General features: G+C 49.2%; 2 protein-coding genes across 2 annotated transcripts in view; one reads left to right on the top strand and one right to left on the bottom strand.

Annotated features, from left to right (window-relative positions):
- Window positions 1–24440, bottom strand: part of PLCB2 (phospholipase C beta 2) — a 277519-nt gene that overhangs the window by 174171 nt on the left and 78908 nt on the right. The gene's annotated exons all lie outside the window — the stretch shown is intronic.
- The window catches only part of PAK6 (p21 (RAC1) activated kinase 6), a 40197-nt gene continuing 27470 nt past the window's right edge, over window positions 11714–24440 (top strand). The window contains exon 1 of the mRNA XM_062623286.1: window positions 11714–11914. Coding sequence (XP_062479270.1) covers window positions 11740–11914 — 175 coding nt within the window. The 5' untranslated portion in view covers window positions 11714–11739. The remainder of the gene's footprint in view (window positions 11915–24440) is intronic.

Consider the following 24440-nt stretch of genomic DNA (forward strand, 5'->3'; position numbering starts at 1 on the left):
CTCAGTACAAGTATTCCATTTACTTTTGCACAGGCTGCCCTTCCTGACTGGATTGAGCATCTTTCAGAGATCTCAAGTCCAAATCTGTTTGCAGGTTTTGTGGATAGATCTTTGTGTTAACCTTTTAGGCACTGTATTATTATGGGGATGGACTCTTCATTAGGGACTGTAGTGATAGGACAAGGGGTAATGGGTTCAAACTTAAACAGGGGAAGTTTAGATTGGATCTGATGAAGAAGTTCTTTACTGTAAGGGTGGTGAGGCACTGGAATGGGTTGCCCAGGGAGGTTGTGAATGCTCCATCCCTGGTGGTGTTCAAGGCCAGGTTGGACAGAGCCTTGGGTGCCATGTTTTAGTGTGAGGTGTCCCTGCCCATGGCAGGGGGGCTGTAACTGGATGATCTTAAGCTCCTTTCAACCCTGACTGTTCTATGATTCTGTGATTATTAAAATTTAAAAAAACAGCTCCATTTTATTCAAGAGAACAGAATTTAGAGGATCCAAACCCAAGATGCAACATACCTCAAGTGTAGAGGAACTTCTTGGACTTGGGATTTACTTCCTCACAACTTCTCCCACGCATCAAAATGAGAGTAGAAAAGTTCATCACTAGTAACTTCTTGTGCCTATAAAACTAAACTGGCTGCAAGTGTGTTTTCTTTGGTCAAGTTCTCCAGGTATGGTTCTGCTTGATTCTTCCCTGTCTGTGTTAGCTCTAAATTCTGCTCTAGAACTTCATTGTTTCTTCCAGTTGCTACAACCCATCTTCTTTCCTGTTCTTTCTGCATATGTCCCTTGCTACTCTTGTTTTGACATCTGTTTTTTTTTTCCTCTTCCAGATACCCTGTGTCTTCTTTATAGTCCCTTCATGAAGGTTATATACTCTTGTCATTCAGGAGTAGGGCCTGAATGCACTGATTAGATATTAAAACTTGCTTATGTAAACTGCTGCTGAAGTTTTGTCTGTTACTGCCTCAAATAATGCTTCCTGTAATACAAGGCATTAGTCATCTGTTGAGCAAGCAGATGAAATAATGATCTATCTCTAGCCAGAGTGGAAAGCATAGATCACTGGTACATTGCAGCTTCTTTAGCTCTAAAATGACTTGGGCGTTTCTTAGTGCTTTCCTTTAGCTGAAATTTGTTTTCTTTTGCTGATCTTCTACCTTCCTTTAGCCAAAGTCTGGGGGATCTCTTGCTTTCAGCTGCTTCAGTTTATATCCTGCAACACTGATATGAAAACCAGGTAGCTTAGGAAGAAGATGCTCATAACAAAGTATTGGTCATCCCAAGGACTTCCCAGGCAAGACATGTTTCCAGCCAACACAGAACAGTACTACCTCTTCTCCTGTTTCACAAGCCTCATTCAGACAAAGCTTTTGAGAACAGCCTGAACACCCAGATGAGAGCTCCGTTATTACTCTTATGTTGACTTGGTATCTGTGTTCTTGCTGAGCAAAATGTGTGCTACTCCTCCCCAGTACTGTGAAATAACAAACACTTAGCAACAGCACTACACCCTTCTCCATAGACCCAAGCACACAAATAAAGAAGAGCAACTAGCAGCTATAAAAAGAAAGAGCAGTGTCTCCTGTGCTGCTTGTTCCCAGTTCTACTCTGATGGAACTCCACATCTCTTCCACATAGGATAGGGTAGGCAGAGATTAACCTATGAGCTGGTTGCACCAATATGTAGAAAGAAGTCAGGGACACCTTTTAGGACCTCCCTGTTGTATCTCTGTTCAAGTTTTGTTTTCCACCTAAATGGGTGCAACTATGATCAATTACATTTTTTGGACTTTCTTTCTTACACTCTTATTCATATAATATACAGTATATTGACACTTGCAATAGCTCTGATTTGATCACCATGTACTTTAATGATAACCTCAGCAGGTTTCTAGGCCTGGGCATCAGACATGATTTCACGCTATGCTCTACCACTTGTATTCCTTGTCATCTCAGCATCTACAACTGCCTCTTCCTCTGAAGACAGGACAATTTTGACCTCTATGCATCTTGTGGGCAAGGTTGGTCTTCTATTTCATGACTGGTCTATTACAATGCTGGCCTGTGAGGTCTTGGAGCACAAGTGTCTTTTATACGATGATTCAAAACGTGATGCTTAGGAAAAACTTGTCTCAAGTTGGAGGTAGATGCTTACTTTAAAAGGTTAAAGCAACCCACAACATGGCTTCATGCCTCCAAATATGTGCTTAATAACAGAGGGTAAATAGGTTTGTTCATGTTCAGTTACAAGAAAGTAATACTGTTGGTATCTGGAGAGGAAGGTGCCAACTTGACTAATGTTTCCTGGGGGAAATGCCACACACTTGTAATCATACACATCACTTCTGCTTGTCTTTGGTATCTGAGGAGAAAACATCAAGCTCCTACTAAAATAAAAGTTACTTTGCCTACGTAAATGGCTCTAAAAGCTTTCAACAGAAGGATGTTTCCTTCATTATACACCTGGGGGGTGCAACACAAGTTGTGTGGTGTTTGTCAGTATGGCTGTTAGTCAAGCAAGGTGCCTACTGAATCTGGCAACTCTCTGGTTAACTTTCAGAGTTGGAAGAGCTCTATTGTGAATGTAGGAGATGACAGGCAGGATTCCAGCAGATGCACTATTTCAGCGTGCTAGAAAATCAATTATTCTTATAAAAGGGACTTTCTAATACATTTTTTAAATTAGAAAATGGAATATATTTCATATAGCTGAAAGAAAGAAAAAATTCTATCTGTGATGCCCGAGAAGTTGCCATTCTTCCTCAGCCTGCTTTCCATTTGAACACAAAGATGGGTTTGCATCTATATTCCCTGGTGATACAGCAACAATATCCTGTTCTTTGGCTACTGTGGTGGTAGTGAAGTTTCTCCACTGGAATTAGTAATTTGATGCAATTTAAGTACAGTCTAATAATATGCATGATACTCCACTTGGAATAATATTGTCCAGATGATGCTTTTTCTGTTACCTGGGTAACCTGCAGTAGGAAAGTGGTGGGTTTTGATTTATGCACAGCTTATTTCCCTGCTCCTGAAATGCTGCAGTAGCATCACAGCTGCTTGACAAGGAAGGTCAGAAGAATGGAGGTGATTTGTAACATTGGACACTGCTGGATCCTGTTTCTAAACCTGAGAATTTGGGGGTTTGCCACTTTTCTTATGATCCATGTGCCAGCAGCAGCAGTCTCAGCTTTAGATCTGTCCCTGGAGTTGTGATTGGGAAGAGCACAGGAGTCAAAGCCTGCCTCTAGTTGTTTTTTATTCCTTGCTAGGATCATGCTGTAGTAAAATGTTCTTCAAAGGCTACAGGAAAGGGTAATGGTACAGAAGAGCTGAGCTTCTAACTCTGTCAGGAATTAAGAGCAATTTGGCTGATGCTCTGAATGCCTTGAACTGCACTTCACAGGAACAGCCCTGCATGCAGTAACCCACCCAAACCCCCTGATACTTTCACATGACACCATGGAGTAGTTGGCTGCTGCTGTGGCTGTCGAATGGTTGTGCTTTGAAACAATTTGTTGGTGTTCATAGGACACCCTCTTGCCTTTGTGTTCATGTAAACTGTCTGCTTTGCTTCAGAGACGAAGAGTTAAGTGCTATAATGTTGTCCACTCTTATATGGGGCCTACAAGGATGCTGGAGATGGGCTCTTCATCAGGGACTGTAGGGACAGGCCAAGGGGTGATGGGTTCAAACTGAAACAGGGGAAGTTCAGGTTGGGTGTAAGGCAGAAGCTCTTCCCTGGGAGGGTGCTGAGGCACTGGCACAGGTTGCCCAGAGAAGCTGTGGCTGCCCCATCCTTGGCAGTGTTCAAGGCCAGGTTGGGGGGGCTTGGAGCAAGCTGCTCCAGTGGAAGGGGTCCCTGCTCGTGGCAGGGGTTGGAGCTGGAGGAGCTTTAAGGTCCCTTCCAATACAAACCAGGCTGGGGTTCTGTAATACTTGACTATGTCAGTGCAAATGATGAGAAAAAGCAGCTCTTGATAGGGAAGCACAGAAAAGTTATTAAGCTATAGAAGCAAAAAGGAAGACTCAGAGTTCTACACCAATAGCACTAAACCAGAACTTTTAAAAGGGAATCTACAGATAAATACAGAAAGTGCTGCAAACTCTGAGACTCACTTGTTAATGCCACATCTTAAGAGATCACTTTAAGGAAGCGTGTCAGCTCGTTGTACTCATCCCCTGCTGTCCTCAAAAGGCATTTCATTTGTAGGGGCTTCAAATTCCCAAACCTAAGGTAACTGGTAAGAGTATTTATCAGCTCAGATAGATGTATTCCAAATGCATTTATATCTGAGACTTCTCTTTGCCTGGGGACTGTATTAAATAGATTATGAAACCCACAGAGCAAAAGTATGCAGCTCTGACTGATACGTGCTCAGAGGTGGAAGCTTGGGCTTGTGGAAGCAGGTGCTGTTACTTAACAGAAGATTGCCAGAATGAGCTAGAAGGGGCAGCAGCTCAGGAGGACAAGAAGGGTATTGTGAGGTTGTACAGGGAGAGAATCAGAAGGGCCAAAACCCAACTAGAACTTAGATCTGCTGTAGAAGGTAATGAAAAAGGTTTCTATAAATACACTGGCATCAAAAGGAGGGCTAAAGAGAACCATCATGACAAAGGATGAGGATAAGATTGAGGTACTTAATGCTTTCTTTGCCCCAGTCTTTAATAATAAGACCCAGACGTTCTCCAGGTACCGAGTCCCTGAGCAGAACGAAGCACCCCATAATCCAAGGGGAATGGTAAGCAACCTGCTACACCACTTAGACACACACAGGTCTATGGGGCCAGATGGGATCCACCCATGGGTACTGGGTGGAAGTGCTCACCAAGCCATTTCCCATCATTTATCAGCAGAGAGCTACAGGCCTGTCAGCCTGACCTCGGTCCCAGGGAAGCTCATGGAGCCAGATCATCTCGAGTGCCATCACACAGCACAGATGGGACAACCAGGTGACCGGGCCCAGTCAGCATGTGTTTATCAGGTCCTGCTTGACCTGATCTCCTTCTATGACAACAGCATCCTGGCCTGTATCAGCAACAGTGTGGTCAGCAGGACTAGAGCAGCGATTGTCCCTCTGCACTGGGCGCTGGAGAGGCTGCATCTCCAATCCTGTGTTCAGTCCTGGGCCCTCGCTTCGAGAGACCTTGAGGTGCTGGAGTGGGGCCAGAGAAGGGAACGGAGCTGGAGCAGGGCCTGGAGCCCAAGTGTGATGGGGAAGGGCTGAGGGACCTGGGGGTTCAGTGTGGAGAAGGCTCAGGGGGGACCTGATGGCTGCCTACAAGTGCCTGAGAGGAGGATGGAGCCAGGAGGGGCTGGGCTCTGCTCCCAAGGAACAAGGGATGGGACAAGGGGAAACGGCCCCAAGCTGCACCAGGGATATCATTTAGATTGGATGTTTGGAACAATTCCTTCCCTAAAAGTGGTGTCAGGCACTGGAAGAGGCTGCCCAGGGCAGTGCTGGAGCCACCATCCCTGGTGGGGGTTAAAAGATGCGGATGTGGCTCCTGGGGACATGGTTTAGTGGTGGCCTTGGCAGTGCTGGGTTTATGGTTGAACACGGTGATCTTCAAGGTCTTTTTGAACCTAACCAATTCTCTGATTCCTCGCAGATAGATTACACCCCAGATGTGCATCAGCAAATAATTCTAAACCTTTCCTCTCTGCTGCTGCTGATTTCCCAAATAATAAATATTCCAAAATGGCTTTGGGCTAAACTGTAACTTCTGAGGTGTTGTGCTTCTGCTTTGTATTAGTGATTTCCTCAGGGATGCTTCAGCGTACAAAAGCTCAGTGTTCTTATTCTAAGTGAGCTATTTGTGGTCTTGAGAACCAGCGGTTAGAGGCTCTGGTTCAGCCTTGGGCTATGGGCACTGCACTTAATGTGTTGAGCTTAACCAGATCATCCTTAAAGCTTGTTGAAGGAAGACTGAAGCTCCTTTAACAGTTCCCTTCTCTCCGTTCTTGCTGTTCTACGCTCGCTGCCCCTCTGCTTGGTTATGCCAGCAGAATGCTGTTAGAAACCTCAAAACAAGGAGGTTTCATTTCCATTTGCTCTTTACCTGCTAGCATCTTCTGAATTATTGAACAAGCGAGGGAGCACTGAGGTCAGTCAGAGCAGGGAAGAACCTGGTCCTTTCTGGTGGGTCTAGTAATACGTGTTCCCAGCTCTCCTCTTGCAATAAGTAGCATCCCAAGCTATTTAATTATTGATCCTATGGCTCCAGCTGGTGTGGCAGTGTGATTCAGGGAGCAGGATCAGCAGCTGAGCGACACCGTGCTGATGAAAGACAAACATCGCTCTGCAGTTCAGTGCCTGTGCCTCAGCTTATGTTTGTTTTCGCAGTGCTCTGGATTCTCTCGCTGCACAACTCTTCAGTGTCTTGAATTGCATCGCTCCTTGAAGCTGAGCTACCCATGTGTTCTCATGGAGCGTAACACTTGAGATACCCATTCACTCAGGAATCATTTCGTAGGGAGAAGAAGTGTTGGAGTATCACAAAAAGCAGTGGATATGGCTTGTCAGTGCATTTCCTCAATAGCCAGCCAGCATAGATCCGGTCAAAAGGCAGCTTGCACCATTCTGCCACCCCTTCAGCTCTGCCTTCACCCCTCAGGAGCCAGCCTGGATGAGTGCTTCACCTGCACTGTGAACTGAGCTGCCTGGGACTTGTCCTTTCATTAGCCTGTTCCCATGGCTCCACAGTCCAGATCTGCTCCAAGAGATAAGGATGTCAGGGATTATAGCCAACTGCAAGCAGGCCCCTATTGTTCCGTGGCACGTCGCCTGCTCCTGCTATGCTTGTAGGGGAAGCATGGAAGACTTCCCTTCAGACAGCTTTAGTGGAGAGTGCCATATTATTATATCATGGAAATTATCTCTTAGCTCCCGTGCAGCTAAAAGCAGCCGGTTTTAGATCAAGATGTAAAACCTGAGTGTCAGCTGAAAGTCTGGCTTAGCCTGAAACAGAAAACATTACTGGCACCCAGTGTGGGCAGCTGGAAAGAGAAACTCTCATTTGCTTCACACGTGGGGAATGTGTCACAGGAACAGGCCACTTTGATGCGATTCTAAAAGTTGTTTTCCTCCTCATCTCCTGGGAAAAGGGCATTTTTCAGCTGGAGAGCCAGGCAACACCGGGAAACTCACTGGGATCCTCTTCTCAGTTCCTTCAGCAGATAATTCCCACACAGCTGAACATTGGAGCCATCTTGATTGCTGCTGCTTTAGGAACATTCACTTCTGCTACACGTGCTCCATGCACCGAGACCAAAACGTGGGCTTGCTTCCTAGCAGCTACACTGCAGACATTTTTAGCTACATAAGCAATATCTCCATCTCCTTTTAGGCTGCCCACAAATCACTTCCTGACCTTCTCAATTACACGCTGAAGTTTCTCTGGCCTTTCCCTATATGGTGTATGCTTCACTTTCTTTAACTTTAGTGGGGTTTCATTATGGTAAAAGCCGAGCTGCTGGGGCTGGTGCTGCAGAAGCTGTGGATGTATCGGCAAAGGCCTGCGAAGGCTTCTGGCATCTGCAGTTTTGTTAGACTCCTCTCACTGAGACAAAGAGGGCTCCAGGCTGAGGAGCCGGCGTTGCATGGGATTCTGGGCAAATCCTTCAGTTCCTGGAGTTTTCCTGTTTATAAAACAGGTATTCGACCTTTATACCTTCAGGAATGCCATCCAGAGGGACCTCGACACGCTTGTGAGCTGGGCTGATGCCAGCCTCATGGAGTTTAACCATGCCAAGTGCAAGGTCCTACACCTGGGTGGGAGCAATCCCAGGCCCAGCTACAGGTTGGGCAGAGAAGAGATTCAGAGCAGCCCAAGGAGAAGGACTTGGGGGTGCTGGTTGATGAGAAAATGAACATGAGCCGGCTTCAGTGTGCGCTCACAGCCCAGAAACCAACCGTGTCCTGGGCTGCATCCAAAGCAGCGTGACCAGCAGGTCCAAGGAGGTGATCCTGCCCCTCTGCTCTGCTCTCGTGAGAGCTCACCTGGAGCATTGTGTGCAGTTCTGGGGTCCTCAACATAAAAAGGACATGGAACTGTTGGAACAAGTCCAGAGGAGGCCACGAGGATGCTCAGGGGCTGGAGCACCTCCTGTATGAAGACAGGCTGAGGAAGTTGGGGCTGTTCAGCCTGGAGAAGAGAAGGCTGCGGGGAGACCTCAGAGCAGCTTCCAGTGTCTGAAGGGGGCTATAGGGATGCTGGGGAGGGACTCTTCATTAGGGACTGCAGTGACAGGACAAGGGGTAACGGGTTCAAACTGAAACAGGGGAAGTTTAGATTGGATCTAAGGAGGAAATTCTTTCCTGTGAGGGTGCTGAGGCACTGGAATGGGTTGCCCAGGGAGGTTGTGAATGCTCCATCCCTGGCAGTGTTCAAGGCCAGGTTGGACAGAGCCTTGGGTGCCATGGTTTAGTGTGAGGTGTCCCTGTCCATGGCAGGGGGTTGGAACTGGATGATCTTAAGCTCCTTTCCACCCCTGACTGTTCTATGATTCTATGATTCTATGATTCTATGATTCTATGTATATTTCCACATCTTAAGATACATTTTTAGGAACGTTTCACTTCTGTGGAAGGTAAATGGTTGATAAACCCAAGGTAACCCTTTGCTGCTTCCCCCACCTGCACTGGGATGAGTAATTTCTGTGGCACTCTATTGCTGTAGGGCTTCCAGGCAGTCGTAAGGTAGAACTCAACCGGTAACACTGCACCAAAACAGGGTTTGGTTTTGATATTAGTATCCAGAGAGTGAAATAGGGGAACCATCACTCTGATGCTGTTGTTTAAGTCAGGCTGTAGTTGTTCTATCAGCTGTTGTGATCTAAGCTGCTGCCTTTGAAAACTAAGGCATTTTTCAAAGTCAGAACTGAATTTTGGACCTTGACCTGCATCTTGAACTAATTCTTTTTAGCAGTCACCTTTTAGCCTTGTCAGGTTTGGGTGTGATAAATGGTTGCGTGTTTAGTTTAGTGCCATACCCAGAACACTCCTTTGACACCTCTGATAGCTTCCCTGTCACGTCCTTAAACCATCCTTTACTCCTCCCGATTTATTCCCAATGCGTTCTAAAATGATGGGGTTTGTTCCTGTTCAAATTTATCATCTTCCTTTTCCTTTCTCTTCTGCTTTGCGGTTTCGATGTGCGCTGCATGCTTCATTAGATGAAGGTTGCATTAACGTGCAGTGGCACCCCACAAAGTTAAGGCAAAGCCACCAGTCCCAGCTGCTATTCAAGGTGATCATAAGCAGGGTGAAGCCTGCACATAAAGCAGGGCATCTATCCCCTCTCTTTTGGTGACGTGCTGTTGTCTTTCCTCTCGGAAGTGGCTGGATTTTGGGGATGCTGCGGAGATTTTGCAGCCTCCAAGCTCCTACCCAAACGTGAGTGTTAGATGAGCTCAAAACTGGCTAGGAGCTGGAAAGCAGACTCCAGCTCTAATGAATGAAGGCCGAAAGCTGTCAGTATTCAGCAGTTTCAGAGGCTCAGGAGCTTTTCTATCACAAAAATACATTGCTGAGACTTGTTGACAGAAACATCAAGAGCGGAACTGCTGCCTTTGCCTCCACCCACCCCAGCAAAGGGGGGGGGGAGAAAAGCAGCTCTTTATAAATAGCTGTTCCTGTCGTATTTGTAAATTCAGTGCTTTTTGTGTCAATGACATCACCTTCTTCTCCATGGCAACCCCCTACGATGTCAAAACTGCAGGGCACCAGCGCTGAAACTTAAACCAGCAGCTGAACTGGTTGATTCAAGATGATTTCATTGAGGAAGAGCGCAGGGGGGGACAGAGGGGATGGGAAAGGTGAGCAAACAGGCTCCTGAAACTCCCACTCCTAAAACTCTGCCCATCTCTTTCGATAAGGCCCTGTCAGGAGGAGGAGGAGGAGGAGGTGGGTGGGAGGAAGGCATCTTATTCTCCATCTCCGTGTGTCTGGAGAGCAGCAAGCACTACAGGTGACTAAGCAGGAGGAGCAGGACTGACTCACTCCCCAGTTATTTTCTCCCTCCCCTTTCCTCCCCCCCTTCCAGCTTTCCTGTTTGTTTTTGAGCTTTCACCCAACAGCTTGTATTTTCCCCCAGGCCCTGCTGAGAAAGAATTAGCAGCAGGTTTAATGCTCACAAACCCGTGCTTGTGGTTCTCCAGGTGAGGAAAGGGAAGCCAAGTCTAAAAGCAAGAGACACGGATTGTCTCTTGGATGCATCCCCTTTATCTTCAAGAAAAGGGAGAGGAAAAAGTGCTTCTCCTTTCTGAACGTTGTCCAGGGAATGCTCCAGTGACTAACATGCCAGGAAGCTGTAAATAACTGGCTGCTTTATCAGGCTACCTATGGAAAATACCTAATTGCCTCACTGGCAGCCCTGCTGGGTTGCACTTGATTTCCCAACCGACTGCGGTGGGGGGAAGCTATTCCACTTGCTGCCTTGACTGCAGGATTGCATTCTGCTGGGCTCCATTTGGGACTCCAGTAGCATGGTTACATCTGCAGAGCTGCAGCCAGCCTGAACTGTCCCTGCTTCAATCAGCTTAACAAATCTGTCCTAATTCACATCCCTACGAGGTCTGAAGCCTCAGAACAGGTTTCCTCCCTCCTTCTGCAGGGCTGTTGCTGAAATTGAGCCTGCAGAAGTGTCAGCTTGGTCTTATATTGTGCAGGATTGGAATGGTGTGCCATGGACTCGGGCAAGTTACACAAGATCAGCACACACACACCCCCCCCCCCCCCCAGTTCTGACATCCAGGAAGGACCATGGCACCGCATCCCAGAGTTCTGACATCCAGGAAGGACCATGGCACCGCATCCCAGAGTTCTGACATCCAGGAAGGACCATGGCACCGCATCCCAGAGCTCTGACATCCAGGAAGGACCATGGCACCGCATCCCAGAGTTCTGACATCCAGGAAGGACCATGGCACCGCATCCCAGAGTTCTGACATCCAGGAAGGACCATGGCACCGCATCCCAGAGCTCTGACATCCAGGAAGGACCATGGCACCGCATCCCAGAGCTCTGACATCCAGGAAGGACCATGGCACCGCATCCCAGAGTTCTGACATCCAGGAAGGACCATGGCACCGCATCCCAGAGTTCTGACATCCAGGAAGGACCATGGCACCGCATCCCAGAGCTCTGACATCCAGGAAGGACCATGGCACCGCATCCCAGAGCTCTGACATCCAGGAAGGACCATGCCACCGCATCCCAGATGGATCAGGAGCCCTTTGCTTTGCCCGAGCAATGCTGTATTTGCCACTCTCGGTGTGCGGTTTATACCTCTGGGGGGCAAAGAGCCTTTGAGTCTCAAAGTGTGAGCGTTGTTATGTGTGCGGGCTCCCTCCCTGCCCCAGAGCGCAGCCTAAGTCAGCCCTGCCGTGATTTCAAGGCTCCCTCGAGGGGAAACGCGCGTTATCCCCTTTATGCGGTAGGAGCTTGATTGGGATCTTGCTCTTTCTTGCCTTTTGTGCAAAACGCCGCTCCAAACACGGTCCCATCCTCTGCTGAGCCCCCAGCGCACCGAGACCACTGAGTCACCGCATCTCAGCGTGCGGCTCCAGCGGGATCTCAGCGCTTCGAATGGGATTTAACCCTGCGCTTCCCGCTGCCCTCCGAGCGTGAGGACCCCTTACCTCGGGGAATCCCAGCAGCCCGCTGAGCGCCAGGAGGAGGGCGCTGGGTAGTGCTGGTGAGTAAGCGGCTGCGCTTGGGGTGTTTGCATGTGTGTGAGAGTGAAGCAGAGCTCTCGGAAGCAGCTCGGAGATGAAACTGCTGCGAATCTTTGCCTGAAGCAAGGGATGTTTCCCGTGTTTGAGACAAGCAGCGACCTGCACTCGCAAGGAAGAAGAGACTCGATTCACTCCACAAGTATTTCTCGGAGAGCTTTTATTCCAGGTAAGAGCTTTACTGTGGGAGGCGGATGGGGCAAAGGGTCCAGCATCGTGAGCTTTAAACCTGCGATGCCTTTTTACCTTCCCAAGCTGTAGCACTGAGAGAAAGCCGATGTTCCTGGCACTCCCTCTTTAGGCTACACATTTAAAACAGCCAAAACAACGAATCTTCTGAGGTCTGGAGCTGTAAAAAAAGGGGTGAGGGGGGATGCTTTAACTCTGCTTTTTGCCTGTTCTAGTGGTGCATAAATGCTATCGCCTGTGCTTCTAGATGGGGTACTTAAACAGTAGAACGATGGGTGTTGTAAGAGGGTGAATGGAAGGAAAATTGAGTCAATAGACATGAGCTTGTGGTTTATTAGTTCCATTCATTTTTAAACATTAATAGAGGATTTGCTCTCCTGTAGGAGGCCAAAGGGAGATGGTTCCTGCTTTTGGAACTTGGAACTCAAAGGTCTTTAATAGGTTTGGTTTGAAGGCATGCGGTCGAAGCGAGCAAGGAGATAGGATATTTTTAAAGCATCTGTTTGAAGTACAGCTGAACAGCCAGCTTCTCACTGTTGAAAACTTGTTTGTGGAGAGGCCAGAAAGCCGTAGAGAGCTCCTTGTCCAGCTGCAGGCAACTTGTTTGCGAAGCCTCATTTAAGGTGGACAAAGTACCTTGAATGGCCAGAGATGGCTCTGGAAAAAGCTGCTACCGCCTAAAAGTCTTCTATGGTCAATGTTCCCTCCTCCCCAGAATAACCCCAAACCTGAAACTCCTCCTAGCTGGGCACTGCATGCTTAGGTTGTGGTGTATAAATTCTAGTCCCTGATGGAAGTCCAGAGAGCAGGGATTCTGCAGAGGTGCTGGAACCAGGAAGGAATGCACTTGCTGAGCCTGGAAGTGCAGCGCAGGGTGTAGGCGTGCGTCTTTGCTGTCTCTTTGCACACTGATTGATCTAATGCTTGTATTCGGTCCCATTTTGCTCTTGGGAAAGGAATAAGATGTGCTCCTAAAAGCAAACCGATGTTATGTTTAAGGGAGTAAAGTGTAGCTGGAAAACTTCAGCATCTCGAGCTGAGGAGGAGGTAAAAGCTTGTCGAGTCTGAGAAGTGAAATGAGGATGGTCTCTGACTTGTTGCCTCCCTTTCCCTGCACAAGGTAAGGAACGGAGTGGTACCTAGAGGGGAAGCTGTGCTCTGGGGAGGTTGCAGTGGTTGGGGGAGATCACGCAGGGAAGGGTACTTGTGCCCAGTGCTCAGACAGGGAACGGTGGCCAGGAGGGTGCTTGGTGCCAGCAGCCAGTGCGTGGCTTTGCCAGGCGCTGGAGCAGTTAACGCACTTGGATGCTGTTGCTGCAGTTTGATTCCACTTTGTTGAGATGAGGATATTCCTGCCAGCTTCCCAGGCAGGAGTCATCAGTTCTGCCTCTGCCACTTGGGGAGCATGAATGAATAACTCTCAAAACATTAATGTAGGGCAGCTTCCAAGAGTCCTGTGTGCTGAAGTCTGGAATACACTGTGCTCTGATTCATTACCCAGGCACAGCAAAGGCTTTGAAGAGGTGTTTACCCAGCGTGGGGACACATTGAACTTCAAACTCCCAAGGAAAACCTGCCCTGGCAACTTTGAATAGGACAGTTGGAGGGGACAGACACAGCATCAGAGGGTAGGAGAGCAAGGATGGGTAAGCAGGAGTCCAGAGGAGCAGGGAAACCACAGAGGGACAGCAGTAGCAGTGTGCTGTCTGCTGCTGCACAGCCAGAAGCACGGCTCTGGGGGGTATGGAAGGTGCTGCTGCTTTTGGCAGTGTCACTTGACATCAATTTAAAATGGAGTTTTGCATAACCCGTCTTCAGCACCGTATCATCTTCCACGTGATGGTTCTTGTATTTCTTCTTGCTGCTAGGGTTTGGTGGCAGAGGGGCTTTTTTGCCTTTCCTGAGAGAACTGCGGAAGAAGGGATGCATTGGAGGAAGCAAGTGGTGCTGCTGGAGAGTACAAAGCACAGCGAGCTAGCTAAAGGTGATCCTAATTGAGGAGGAGGAGGAAGGAGGATTGGTATTTAATTAAAACTGCTGCTAAAACCCAGGCTCTTAGTAGTAAAATAAATAATAGCAGGACATGAATAATTCCTCTCGGGGGAATGTCGGAGACAAAATTACACTAATGTAATAAAAGGGGCCTGGATGTGATTGCTCAGAGGAATAGTAACAGGATAGAATGATGTTTCACTGCTAAGAAGTTCAAACGTGGTTCAAGTCAAAAGGGACTGAAACCTGTTAAAGCTCCTCAGGGCTCTCAGGCCATTTCAGGAGGCTGAGTTGTCTGAGTGACTGAACCCGGGGCTGATGCTTTCCTTGGCAATCCCAGCAGGGGCAGGAGGCTGAACTCCTGTGCTTTAACAAATGACAGCAAGTTAAGTGTGTCACACTCCTGCTGCTCAGTCAGCGTGCTTTCAGTGAATTAAAAATGAGTGTTTCAGGCCCCGACCTGGGAGAACTGAGCCATGTGGCACACATCTGGAGGCAAGAAAGGACATTCAACCATCTTCTGCTTCCTCGCTTCCCTCCCACTCCTCATTTCAAATGGTGAAATCATTGCAGAGCTCTGTCTGCCTTCCTCAAGCTGTGATGCCCATTCTGGTAAGGTGCTTAAATAGCATCATTAACCATTCCCAACTGAGTAATATGCAGTGACATGATTTTTTTTCCATAGCTGGCTTGCATAACGATGCGCTTTGATTTTTGCGGCTCTTTCCGCTTCATCCCTTTCATTTCCATGACGTCCATCTGCTTACCAGGCAAGGTTCAGGAAAAAATGGGAAAAACCTCCCAGCATGCAACAAGAAAAACCCCCACGAGTGACTGTAAAGGGCTTTAACAAGAACAGAGGTGCTGGGACACTGCAATGAGAACTGCTGTTGCCCAAGGTAGGAAAGTGAGAGAAGATCCTGCTGCTCGGGGACCAGAAAAGCAGGTAGTAGAACCTGTTTCTTTTTATCTGCGCTCTCTTTTCTCTCCCCCTTACCCCAAACTGCAAAAAGAACCCACCTGAGCAAGCAGTCACCCAAACCTGCCCCCAAACCCCAGCAACCAACCTGAAACACCTGGCATTCCGCCTGTCTGAAAGCTGTCTGGCTTCCGAAGACTGGCATGTGCTGCTCCAGTCAGTTATTGGTGACAAGATGTGCTTACAAAAGCAGCATTAACCAAGAACCCGTGCTCCTCTGGACTTGCTTAAAGCCAAGCAGGAATAATGCTGCTTCAACCAGAGAGTACTGTGGAGACAGCTGAGGGATGCATTTTTGTTCCTGCAGGTTGCCAAGGGGAAGTCGGGAATCTCTGAGACACGCAGGGTACCATCTGCATCAGCAGTGCTCTGCAGGGAGCAAGCACAGCCCCCAAACCCCCAAGTTTAGTCGAAGGGTAGAGTAAGGTCAGAGTGGTTTGTGGTAGATATGGGTCTGACTGGGTTTAAACCATGACAGTAGCTCACAGGTTGCTCCAAAGAATCAGAGTGCAGGCAACCTCCAGCCTGAGCAGTGTCATCTCCACTCCGCTGAGGCCCCGCAGTCAGCATCCACTGGCCAGGGGCAGGTACCCTGCCCATACACCTGGAGATAGTTGACACCCCACTGTCTAAAAAAGATGCTTTGGTTCCTAAACTGAAACACGCTGTTTCAAACTGGCAAGCAACACCCCCAGCCGTTCAGCAGAGACAAGTGATAGCGTCAGCTTGATGCCTCTGAGCTCAGTCGTTTCCCCCTGTGAATGTGGTTCATTTGGGCTGTCTGCAGTGGCAGTGTCATCTTCCTGATGGCTCTCTCGTTTTCCTCCTTTCCTCCCTATGCCTGATGACTTCCAAACAACTATGGTTTGGTTTTCTGATTCTCTGATGAAAGCGTTCATAGATCGTACTTACTAATCTCTTCTAAATTTGATCATGTTCATGTTACTGTGCCCAGAAGGCAGCACTGAATAGGCTGCAGAGCTTTGGTTGTGTTACTGAGAGACTGTGGATCAGGCCACTGTCCTCTGTAGGTTTTATTGTCACCCATATCAACCTTTGGCTCTTCTTTCAAAGCGGTGACTTTCCGAGTCATTGCAGGAGCTGAAGAGCTGTGTTTAGATGGGGAGAACTGGTGTGAAAGTCTTGCCTTAATCTGGCCCAGGAAGAGAGGGGTTAATTTGTGCAGTGGCCAGAAGGCACTACACAGAGCTGAAAATAACCAAGATGGGGATAATTTGGCTTTAAAAACCATCTGGGTCTTCATTCAGTGCTCATTAACATTCATAGTAGCCTTATGATTGGCTTCTGGAAGAATTAGGCAGGGTGTTACACTCCATAATGAGTACTTTGGGCCTTGTCCAAAGAAAGTACAAAAATGCATACAATAATGTTAGGAATTAACTCCTTTGCTGTAGCTGGGAATAAGAATCTTTCTAGGACTTGAGGAAGTCACTGAAAAACCTCTGGTTTCAAGAGATTTTGGATTGGATCTGAAGACCAGATGTTATAGGAAAGAAGTCTCTGTGGGCATGCAGATATAATGGGCATGCAGACTGGATCTAAGGAGGAAATTCTTTCCTGTGAGGGTGCTGAGGCACTGGAATGGGTTGCCCAGGGAGGTTGTGAATGCTCCATCCCTGGCAGTGTTCAAGGCCAGGTTGGACAGAGCCTTGGGTGCCATGGTTTAGTGTGAGGTGTCCCTGCCCATGGCAGGGGGTTGGAACTGGATGATCTTGGGGTCCTTTCCAACCCTGACTGTTCTGTGATTCTATGCCACCTTTGAGCTGTTCATGCTACAGCGAGCTGTCCAGTTGGGGCACACCCCTAGTTCATTTGTGGAAATCAGAGCTCCTGGGTGGGTAAGGAAAGGTATGGGAAACCAGACTGCAAACCTAGATGCTGTCATGGGCTATTTGAGCCATGAGAGGAAAACGCATGCTGTTTATTTCATTAGAAACCTGCCTGGGTAAAGCAGTGTCACAAGTGGTTTAGATCTTGGACCACCCCATCAGGCGCGGATGATGCTAGTACAGAAGACGCTCCGGTTTGTGCCTGGTACCGAGGAAGCGCCCTGCTTTCTGACACCTATAAAATCTGCCCTGTCGGGTGTTAACAGGAAGAAAATACTACTTCTGCTGCTTACTCCCAAGTCAGGAATTTGCAAAGCTCTTGGGTCTTTTGTGCTCTCTTCCAAGTTCTAAATATGTTCTCCTGAAGCGTCGGCAAAACAGCAGCCGGAGTGACGTAAAGCTGAGCCAGGAACTTATTTAAAGAACACTGCCATTTATTTCTGTGTCATAGAACCATAGAATAGTCAGGGTTGGAAAGGAGCTTAAGATCATCCAGTTCCAACCCCCTGCCATGGGCAGGGACACCTCACACTAAACCATGGCACCCAAGGCTCTGTCCAACCTGGCCTTGAACACTGCCAGGGATGGAGCATTCACAACCTCCCTGGGCAACCCATTCCAGTGCCTCAGCACCCTCACAGGAAAGAATTTCCTCCTTAGATCCAATCTAAACTCCCCCTGTTTCAGTTTGAACCCGTTACCCCTTGTCCTGTCACTGCAGTCCCTAATGAAGAGTCCCTCCCCATTGAAAGGCATGGGTTTAAACTCTCCCTTAGAACTTAGGGTCACCTGAACCACCCGGTGGTCACCTTCCTAATGGGCGGCTCTTCGGGCTGAGGCTGCTCTTTATTGAAAGAAGGATATGGAAGAATATTCCAGATAACTCCCCGAGTCTTTCTGCAGGAAACCTTTGCTTGAGCACAACTGCTAAGCAGTGCGCATCAACGTCGTGAAGAACAGAGCAAGCAAACGCTCATCCTGAGCCTGAGCAAGACTTGAGTTTGGTTTGAAAGGTCACATATGGAAATGAACTAAGCTAATGCTTGCTTGATTTGAGCACATTCCTCTGAATTCATTTATTTATAGACTTTCTTTGGCACGGCAGAGAGCAGATGAGCAAGAAATGTGGTTTTGAATTAGGAGTTTGATGAATGATGATTAAGTAGAAGGTTAAGTGATATTTTTCACTTATTTTTATGATGCCGTCTTCAGCATCTCTAGATCTGCAGAATAGGAGACGCAAGACATTCTTAACAGCTTGAACGGCTGTGTCTTATGTTGCTCCTTTATCAAGTTATTTAATTATTATTATTCTGAATCTATTTCCTTTAATTAATTACTCATTTATATAGAGAGATGCACTGACAAGACAAGGGGAATGGCTTGAACCTACCCGAGGGGAGACTGAGCTGAGCTCTTAGGCAGAAGCTCTTCCCTGGGAGGGTGCTGAGGCGCTGGCACAGGGTGCCCAGAGAAGCTGTGGCTGCCCCATCCCTGGCAGTGCTCAAGGCCAGGTTGGACACAGGGGCTTGGAGCAAGCTGCTCCAGTGGAAGGGGTTGGGGTTGGAGCTGGATGAGCTTTAAGCTCCCTTCCAACCCAAACCATTCTGTGTTTCTACGATATAAAGTGGATTCTTTTCTGGATTACCTTGAAGAGGATTCCTGTTCAGTTGCTCCTCTATGCTTTCACCCACACAGCAGCCAGCAGGACCTAGGCTCGCTCCAAAGGAAGGACATTTGTTCTGCCTGCAGCCAAGTGCCAGCAGGTCCCTGTGGTCAGGTAGGCTGTATGACTGCGTTCAGCTTGGACTCCATTAATCATGCAGTAGGGGCTGGGTATAAAAATGTTCTTGCAATAGCAGAAACAGTGGCGTGTTTCAGTCCTCCGTAATGTGCGTTGCCTGGCTGTGGGCACGTTGTACTTTCTTCGTGTGGGCTGACAGCATCTGGACAGGGACCTTTTCTCACAAGGGCCTGTAGGGACAGGCCAAGGGGAATGGCTTGAACCTGCCCGAGGGGAGACTGAGCTGAGCTCTTAGGCAGAAGCTCTTCCCTGGGAGGGTGCTGAGGCGCTGGCACAGGGTGCCCAGAGAAGCTGTGGCTGCCCCATCCCTGGCAGTGCTCAAGGCCAGGTTGGACACAGGGGCTTGGAGCAAGCTGCTCCAGTGGAAGGGGTTGAGGTTGGAACTGGATGAGCTTTAAGGTTCCTTTCAACCCAACCCAGGCTGGGATTCTATGGTTCTGTAACAGCTACACAAATGTCCTGGGTAGTTTACAGAGTTTTTTTTTAATGGGGAAAATGGTGCTTGGAAGCTTTATCGTGTGCCCGTGTTCTGCTGAACCACTGTGCTCTGTCTTGTGCTAGCATTTAGGCTATTTTAACCTGCAGCCTGAATGAAGATTGGAGGAGAGAGCTGAGGATGAAGTAGATAAAACACTTCTCTGACTCCTAGCAGGAAAAGAGCAGAAATCCCTCTTAGTGGAGGGGGTTGAGATAAGCTTTGGATACTCATCCCTATTTCAGTGGTCCATCCTTTCCCTCTTCCTCACCTTCCATTCGAAAGGCTGCTCTCTACCTCTACCAGCCTTCCCCACAAATAAGCTTCCCATACACTGCCATAGTACTGTATAGCTTGCTGTAGGGTGGCTGCTGCAGGGAGGGTGACCGTGCCACCCAGTCCCTGGCTCTCCGAGCTGAGCTCCGTGCACTCAGCTGCTCAAAGCTGTGTCACCTATGAGGGCAGCTCCTCCCTGCCTCCAGCAAGTGGGATGGGAGCTCTTGTGCTGCCCAGAGCCACGTGCCTGGGGTTTGACCAGCATGAGCTTCAGCCCTCAAATTATTCTGGGCTCTTGAGAGTTGGCTTTGAATGCCCTCAGATGTAGAGGGTGACTAATACCAGTGAACGGCGTTGGGCTTTGGCTACCATCGTGAGCCACTAGAAATACCCTGCATTCTGCTTCAGCCTTTTGCAACAGCCGACTGACCTAGTTCTTCCGAACAAAAGCTGGGATCTCTATTCCTCTTATGTGAGCCAGGGATTTCAGTCTGCATTTCCACAGCAGCTTTAAGGACTGCAGCATGCCTGAAAAACCAACAGATTAAGCCGCCTCTGTTCCGTGGGCGTTCAGTGTTGTCACAGCCCTTTTGCCTGTGTGCAGAATGCCTTTCCCAAGGTGACCTGGCTACTGGATACACCCAATTCCTGCTCTCATGCTGCCGTTGATGGTCTGATAGCCCTCACTTTATGGGAAGCAGCACACATGCCTCTTACGGAGGGTAGCACAGACTTGTCTGATGGAGCATGACGTTACTTCCATTATAACCTAATATGTCTGTGAATTTTTGCAAGTAAAAGATCTGGAAGGAGCAGGAGGTGGCTGTGAGCCAAGCTCTATTGATATCATCTGCAGGGAATGTCTCCCAAGCCACAGGAATTCAACCAGTAGCAACATAGCGTGTGCTGTGTTCAGGTGATCCTCTCGAGCATCAATTCCAACTCCTCATCACAGCGGCAGTGAAGGTTTTCACAGAGTCTGCTGTTTTCTTGCTCTCCTTAAGCTTAATCTGCTTTAAACAGGGGAAGTTTAGATTGGATCTAAGGAGGAAATCCTTTCCTGTGAGGGTGCTGAGGCACTGGAATGGGTTGCCCAGGGAGGTTGTGAATGCTCCATCCCTGGCAGTGTTCAAGGCCAGGTTGGACAGAGCCTTGAGTGCCATGGTTTAGTGTGAGGTGTCCCTGCCCATGCAGGGGGTTGGAACTGGATGATCTTGGGGTCCTTTCCAACCCAACTGTTCTATGATTCTCTGATTCTTGCCTGTGTTCTCAGCTCTCTGCTCCAGCCCAGAGGCCTCAGCCTGGCAGGATCTGCTCGTCCCAGCGCTGGCTCTACTTGGCTCCCCCATTGGAGTCGCTGGGTCGAACAGAGCCTGGCTGTGGTTCTTGGTGCCACAAGAGCCTGAAGCAGCACAAACTTCCTTCTCTCCTGTGACCCAGTGTGGGTTGCACTGGGTGTGGTGCACATGGTGGAAAGGGACTGAGCGCTCCACTGCCCTGCCAGGGTTGAGTGCGGGAGCGTGCCCTCGTCTCGTGGAGCCTGCGGTGCCCTGGCAGAGGTGATGGAGTGGCTAAAGCGACCTCCAGGTCTTCATGCTTGGGGCATTTGTTTCTCGTTTTGAATTGGACCAAAAGAAACGGGGGCTGGCTCAGTCTGTAAACCTTGAGCCACTTCCCAGCACACCGAAGGAGCTCGTGCAGATGCAGCTCTGCCACAAAATCACAGCATCCCAGCCTGGTTTGGGTTGGAAGGGACCTGAAAGCTCGTCCAGCTCCAACCCCTGCCACGGGCAGGGACCCCTTCCACTGGAGCAGCTTGCTCCAAGCCCCTGTGTCCAACCTGCCCTTGAACACTGCCAGGGATGGGGCAGCCACAGCTTCTCTGGGCACCCTGTGCCAGCGCCTCAGCACCCTCCCAGGGAAGAGCTTCTGCCTAAGAGCTCAGCTCAGTCTCCCCTCGGGCAGGTTCAAGCCATTCCCCTTGGCCTGTCCCTCCAGGCCCTTGTCCCAAGCCCCTCTCCAGGTTTCCTGCAGCCCCTTCAGGCACTGGAGCTGCTCTCAGGTCCCCCCTTCATGCTGCAGAAGAGGAGGATTCCCTCCCTGACCTCACGCTCTGGGGGTGCAGCCCTGCAGACAGGGGGGTTCTGGGCTGCTGCTGGCTCATGCTGAGCTTCCCATCCAGCAGGACCTAGTGGATCCTACTGGGATCTCCAGGACACTGCCTCTGTACTGTCAGCAATGCATCGCAAGCAGGAGGATAACCTGAACATGACAGCTAGCAAGCCAAATAGCACTCCCTCAAAATGCTCTTCCCACCTCTGCAGGCAGCAGCCTTGGGGAAGGCAGCTGAGCTGTAAGCACTTATTTAAAGTGAAACTGCCTCTGGACTGCTCCCTCCTTATCTCCAGTCCTGGCTAATGTCATGTGTTTGATTAGCAGACTTGCAGGCTTGATTCCTATCTCGTGCTTCTTCCCACCAGCCGATGCTGATGCTCTGTGGAGTTGCAACACAGCCCAAGTCCCAGTCCTTGGTGTATTTTTAACCTTCCCTGGCCAGCTTGCTCTGGACCTCAAGAGTTCTGAACGAGAAGAGGGACCACACTCCTTTGATGGAAGTGCATTTGTGCTTCCTGGCGAAGCCCAGCGCTCGGAGGAGCCCGGCTGGGAGGTCTGGCTCTGAACCACAGCCCATCTCCAGCGGATGAAATTGCCTTAGATCTTACTGGGACTTCCTGCCTGCCTCGGATTTGCTGTGCTTTGGTGTTAGGCTTCTCTGGAAGCTTTGTTGAAGCAGGATTCCTTTTTCCTAACAGTTTGCCCGGGTCCCACAAGCTCCAAAGGGTGCCCAAGGACATTTCTCCTGACTGAGGTAGCAGAAAGGCTTTTTGTAGATGGTAGAATTGGTGGGGCTGCTCAGGCTGGAGAAGAGAAGGCTGCGGGGAGACCTCAGAGCAGCTTCCAGTGTCTGAAGGGGGCCTATAGGGATGCTGGGGAGGGACTCTTCATTAGGGACTGCAGTGACAGGACAAGGGGTAACGGGTTCAAACTGAAACAGGGGAAGTTTAGATTGGATCTAAGGAGAAATTCTTTCCTGTGAGGGTGCTGAGGCACTGGAATGGGTTGCCCAGGGAGGTTGTGAATGCTCCATCCCTGGCAGTGTTCAAGGCCAGGTTGGACAGAGCCTTGGGTGCCATGGTTTAGTGTGAGGTGTCCCTGCCCATGGCAGGGGGTTGGAACTGGATGATCTTAGGGTCCTTTCCAACCCTGACTGTTCTATGATTCTCTGATTCTGTCTGAAGATTGGAAGTGCCTGTTGGCATGCTAAAATGTTGAAAAGGGTTTCCTTTTCCCTCACAAAATTCTGTTCCAGTAGAGAGGAAATGGGTTGAAAGGGAATCAATAACAGCAGCAGCCCAGGACTTGAGGTCCTGGTGCCTTCCTGGTGCAGGGACATGAATGGGCAGGCTGAGGAAGGAGGTGAGGTTCGCAGTTCTGATCTGAATTGGCTGTGCTTGGTGTCTGGGGGGGGGACGTGGAGCGCGGAATAGCCTTTGCTGTGCATGCAGATAAATCAGGCAGTCTGCAGTGCAAGCAGTTAGTCAATGTACCCTGCAGCACTTCTTGCTTGCCAATTCTGGCTGCCATAGCCCAGGCAGACAGGACCTGAATGAGCAGCATGGAGCAGAGCAGCCGTAGGAGGAGCGGGGTGTGCGTGTGTGTGGTTATAGAGATGTGTGAGTAGCATTACTTACATCATCTCGTGCAGCTCCCGAGGTAAGAAGGGAGCAGTGGGCAGGGAAATGTTTAATATTGGGCAGTTGCTAAAGAGGAAACTTAGAAATGCATCACTTTTGACTGGGAAATTTTTCTTCGCAGAGTGTAGGACTGCTGGGAGCAAACCTGTGAACAGAAACACTGGGAAGTGTCCTCGTTTTTCATTCAGACCGTAGGCAGCGGAGGTTCACACCAACTCAAGGCTGCCTTGGTTTCCTCTAAACTTGGGTCTTGACGAGTAAAAATCAGGCTCTTCCGTTTATAAAGCACTCGTGTCTTGCTCTAGAAGGCTGTCTTAGCATGTAAGCCCATCAAATATAATCCTTATGCAAATGTGAAGCCGGTTCCAAGCCTGGCTGACTCCTTGTAGCATACAAATGGCATTTCTTTGTGATGCTCCCAAAGCTATGGTGGTGTAGACGTCTCCTCACTGACTGGCGCATCAGCAAAGCAGAGATGCAACAGATGACAGCGACTTTGCCCTCTCCTCCACACCTAGCAGGATTACGCTCTGTTTCCTCATCTCTGATCCTCCACCAGGCTGCTTCTGCCTTGCAAGTTCCAGTCTTCTAGAGAAAGAATGTGTCCCCCTCTCTTGACTGTAGTTTATCTACTGCTATTAACGTGGACTTCTGATTACATCTGTGCACAGGGCCTGCCCTGTGGGAGACAAGCTCATCCCCAGACAGAAAGGAACCTGGCTACCTCTATTTCCTATAGCCTAGGGATGCTGCTGTGAGGTAACAGGCAGGAAACCTTGGTCTCTTTGGCAGGCTCTGGCAGGCAGGGACCTGCTGTGTAACGTCGTAGTGGTGACAGCACTTTCAGGAAGCAGCTTTCCACAGCTCAGCAGGTCTGGAGATGGGGATTAGGAACCTCAGATCACCAATACAATGCCAGGCTTCCCTTTATGTTCTCTATATGAACCCCAGTCCTGTTCTGTCCCCGTGATACTGCTAGGCCTGCGTTCCCAACCCACAGATCTGCATCCCCAATAGATCTGTGACTCTGGCTGCTGTACAAAGACACCACAGCCTAGTTAGGTGGGATGAACAGGTAGGGAGGAAAATGGGAACGGGGAAACACGGCTGAAAGGCCGCTGGGCTGGCCTGCCTCTGATGGACAAACCTCTGCCAGCAGAAGTGGCGACAGCCTCCTGCTTATTTGTAGCATGCCCTTTATTTACTTTAAGGGTGGTTCAGCAAAGGTGGATTTAGGGCTTTTATCTCTGCTCTTTGGACCTAAGAGTATCCGAGGGTTAAGCCAGCATTGTCAGTTGTTTGCAGAGGCCCAGACCCCTCTCTGTTTGCAGTGGAGCACTGATGGCTTTGCTGACACGCACCCTGACCTCTCCCG

Source organism: Pezoporus occidentalis, unplaced genomic scaffold (assembly GCF_034315485.1).
Source record: "Pezoporus occidentalis ecotype Australia unplaced genomic scaffold, CSIRO_AGI_Poc_V1 ctg250, whole genome shotgun sequence".
Lineage (NCBI taxonomy): Eukaryota > Metazoa > Chordata > Aves > Psittaciformes > Psittacidae > Pezoporus > Pezoporus occidentalis.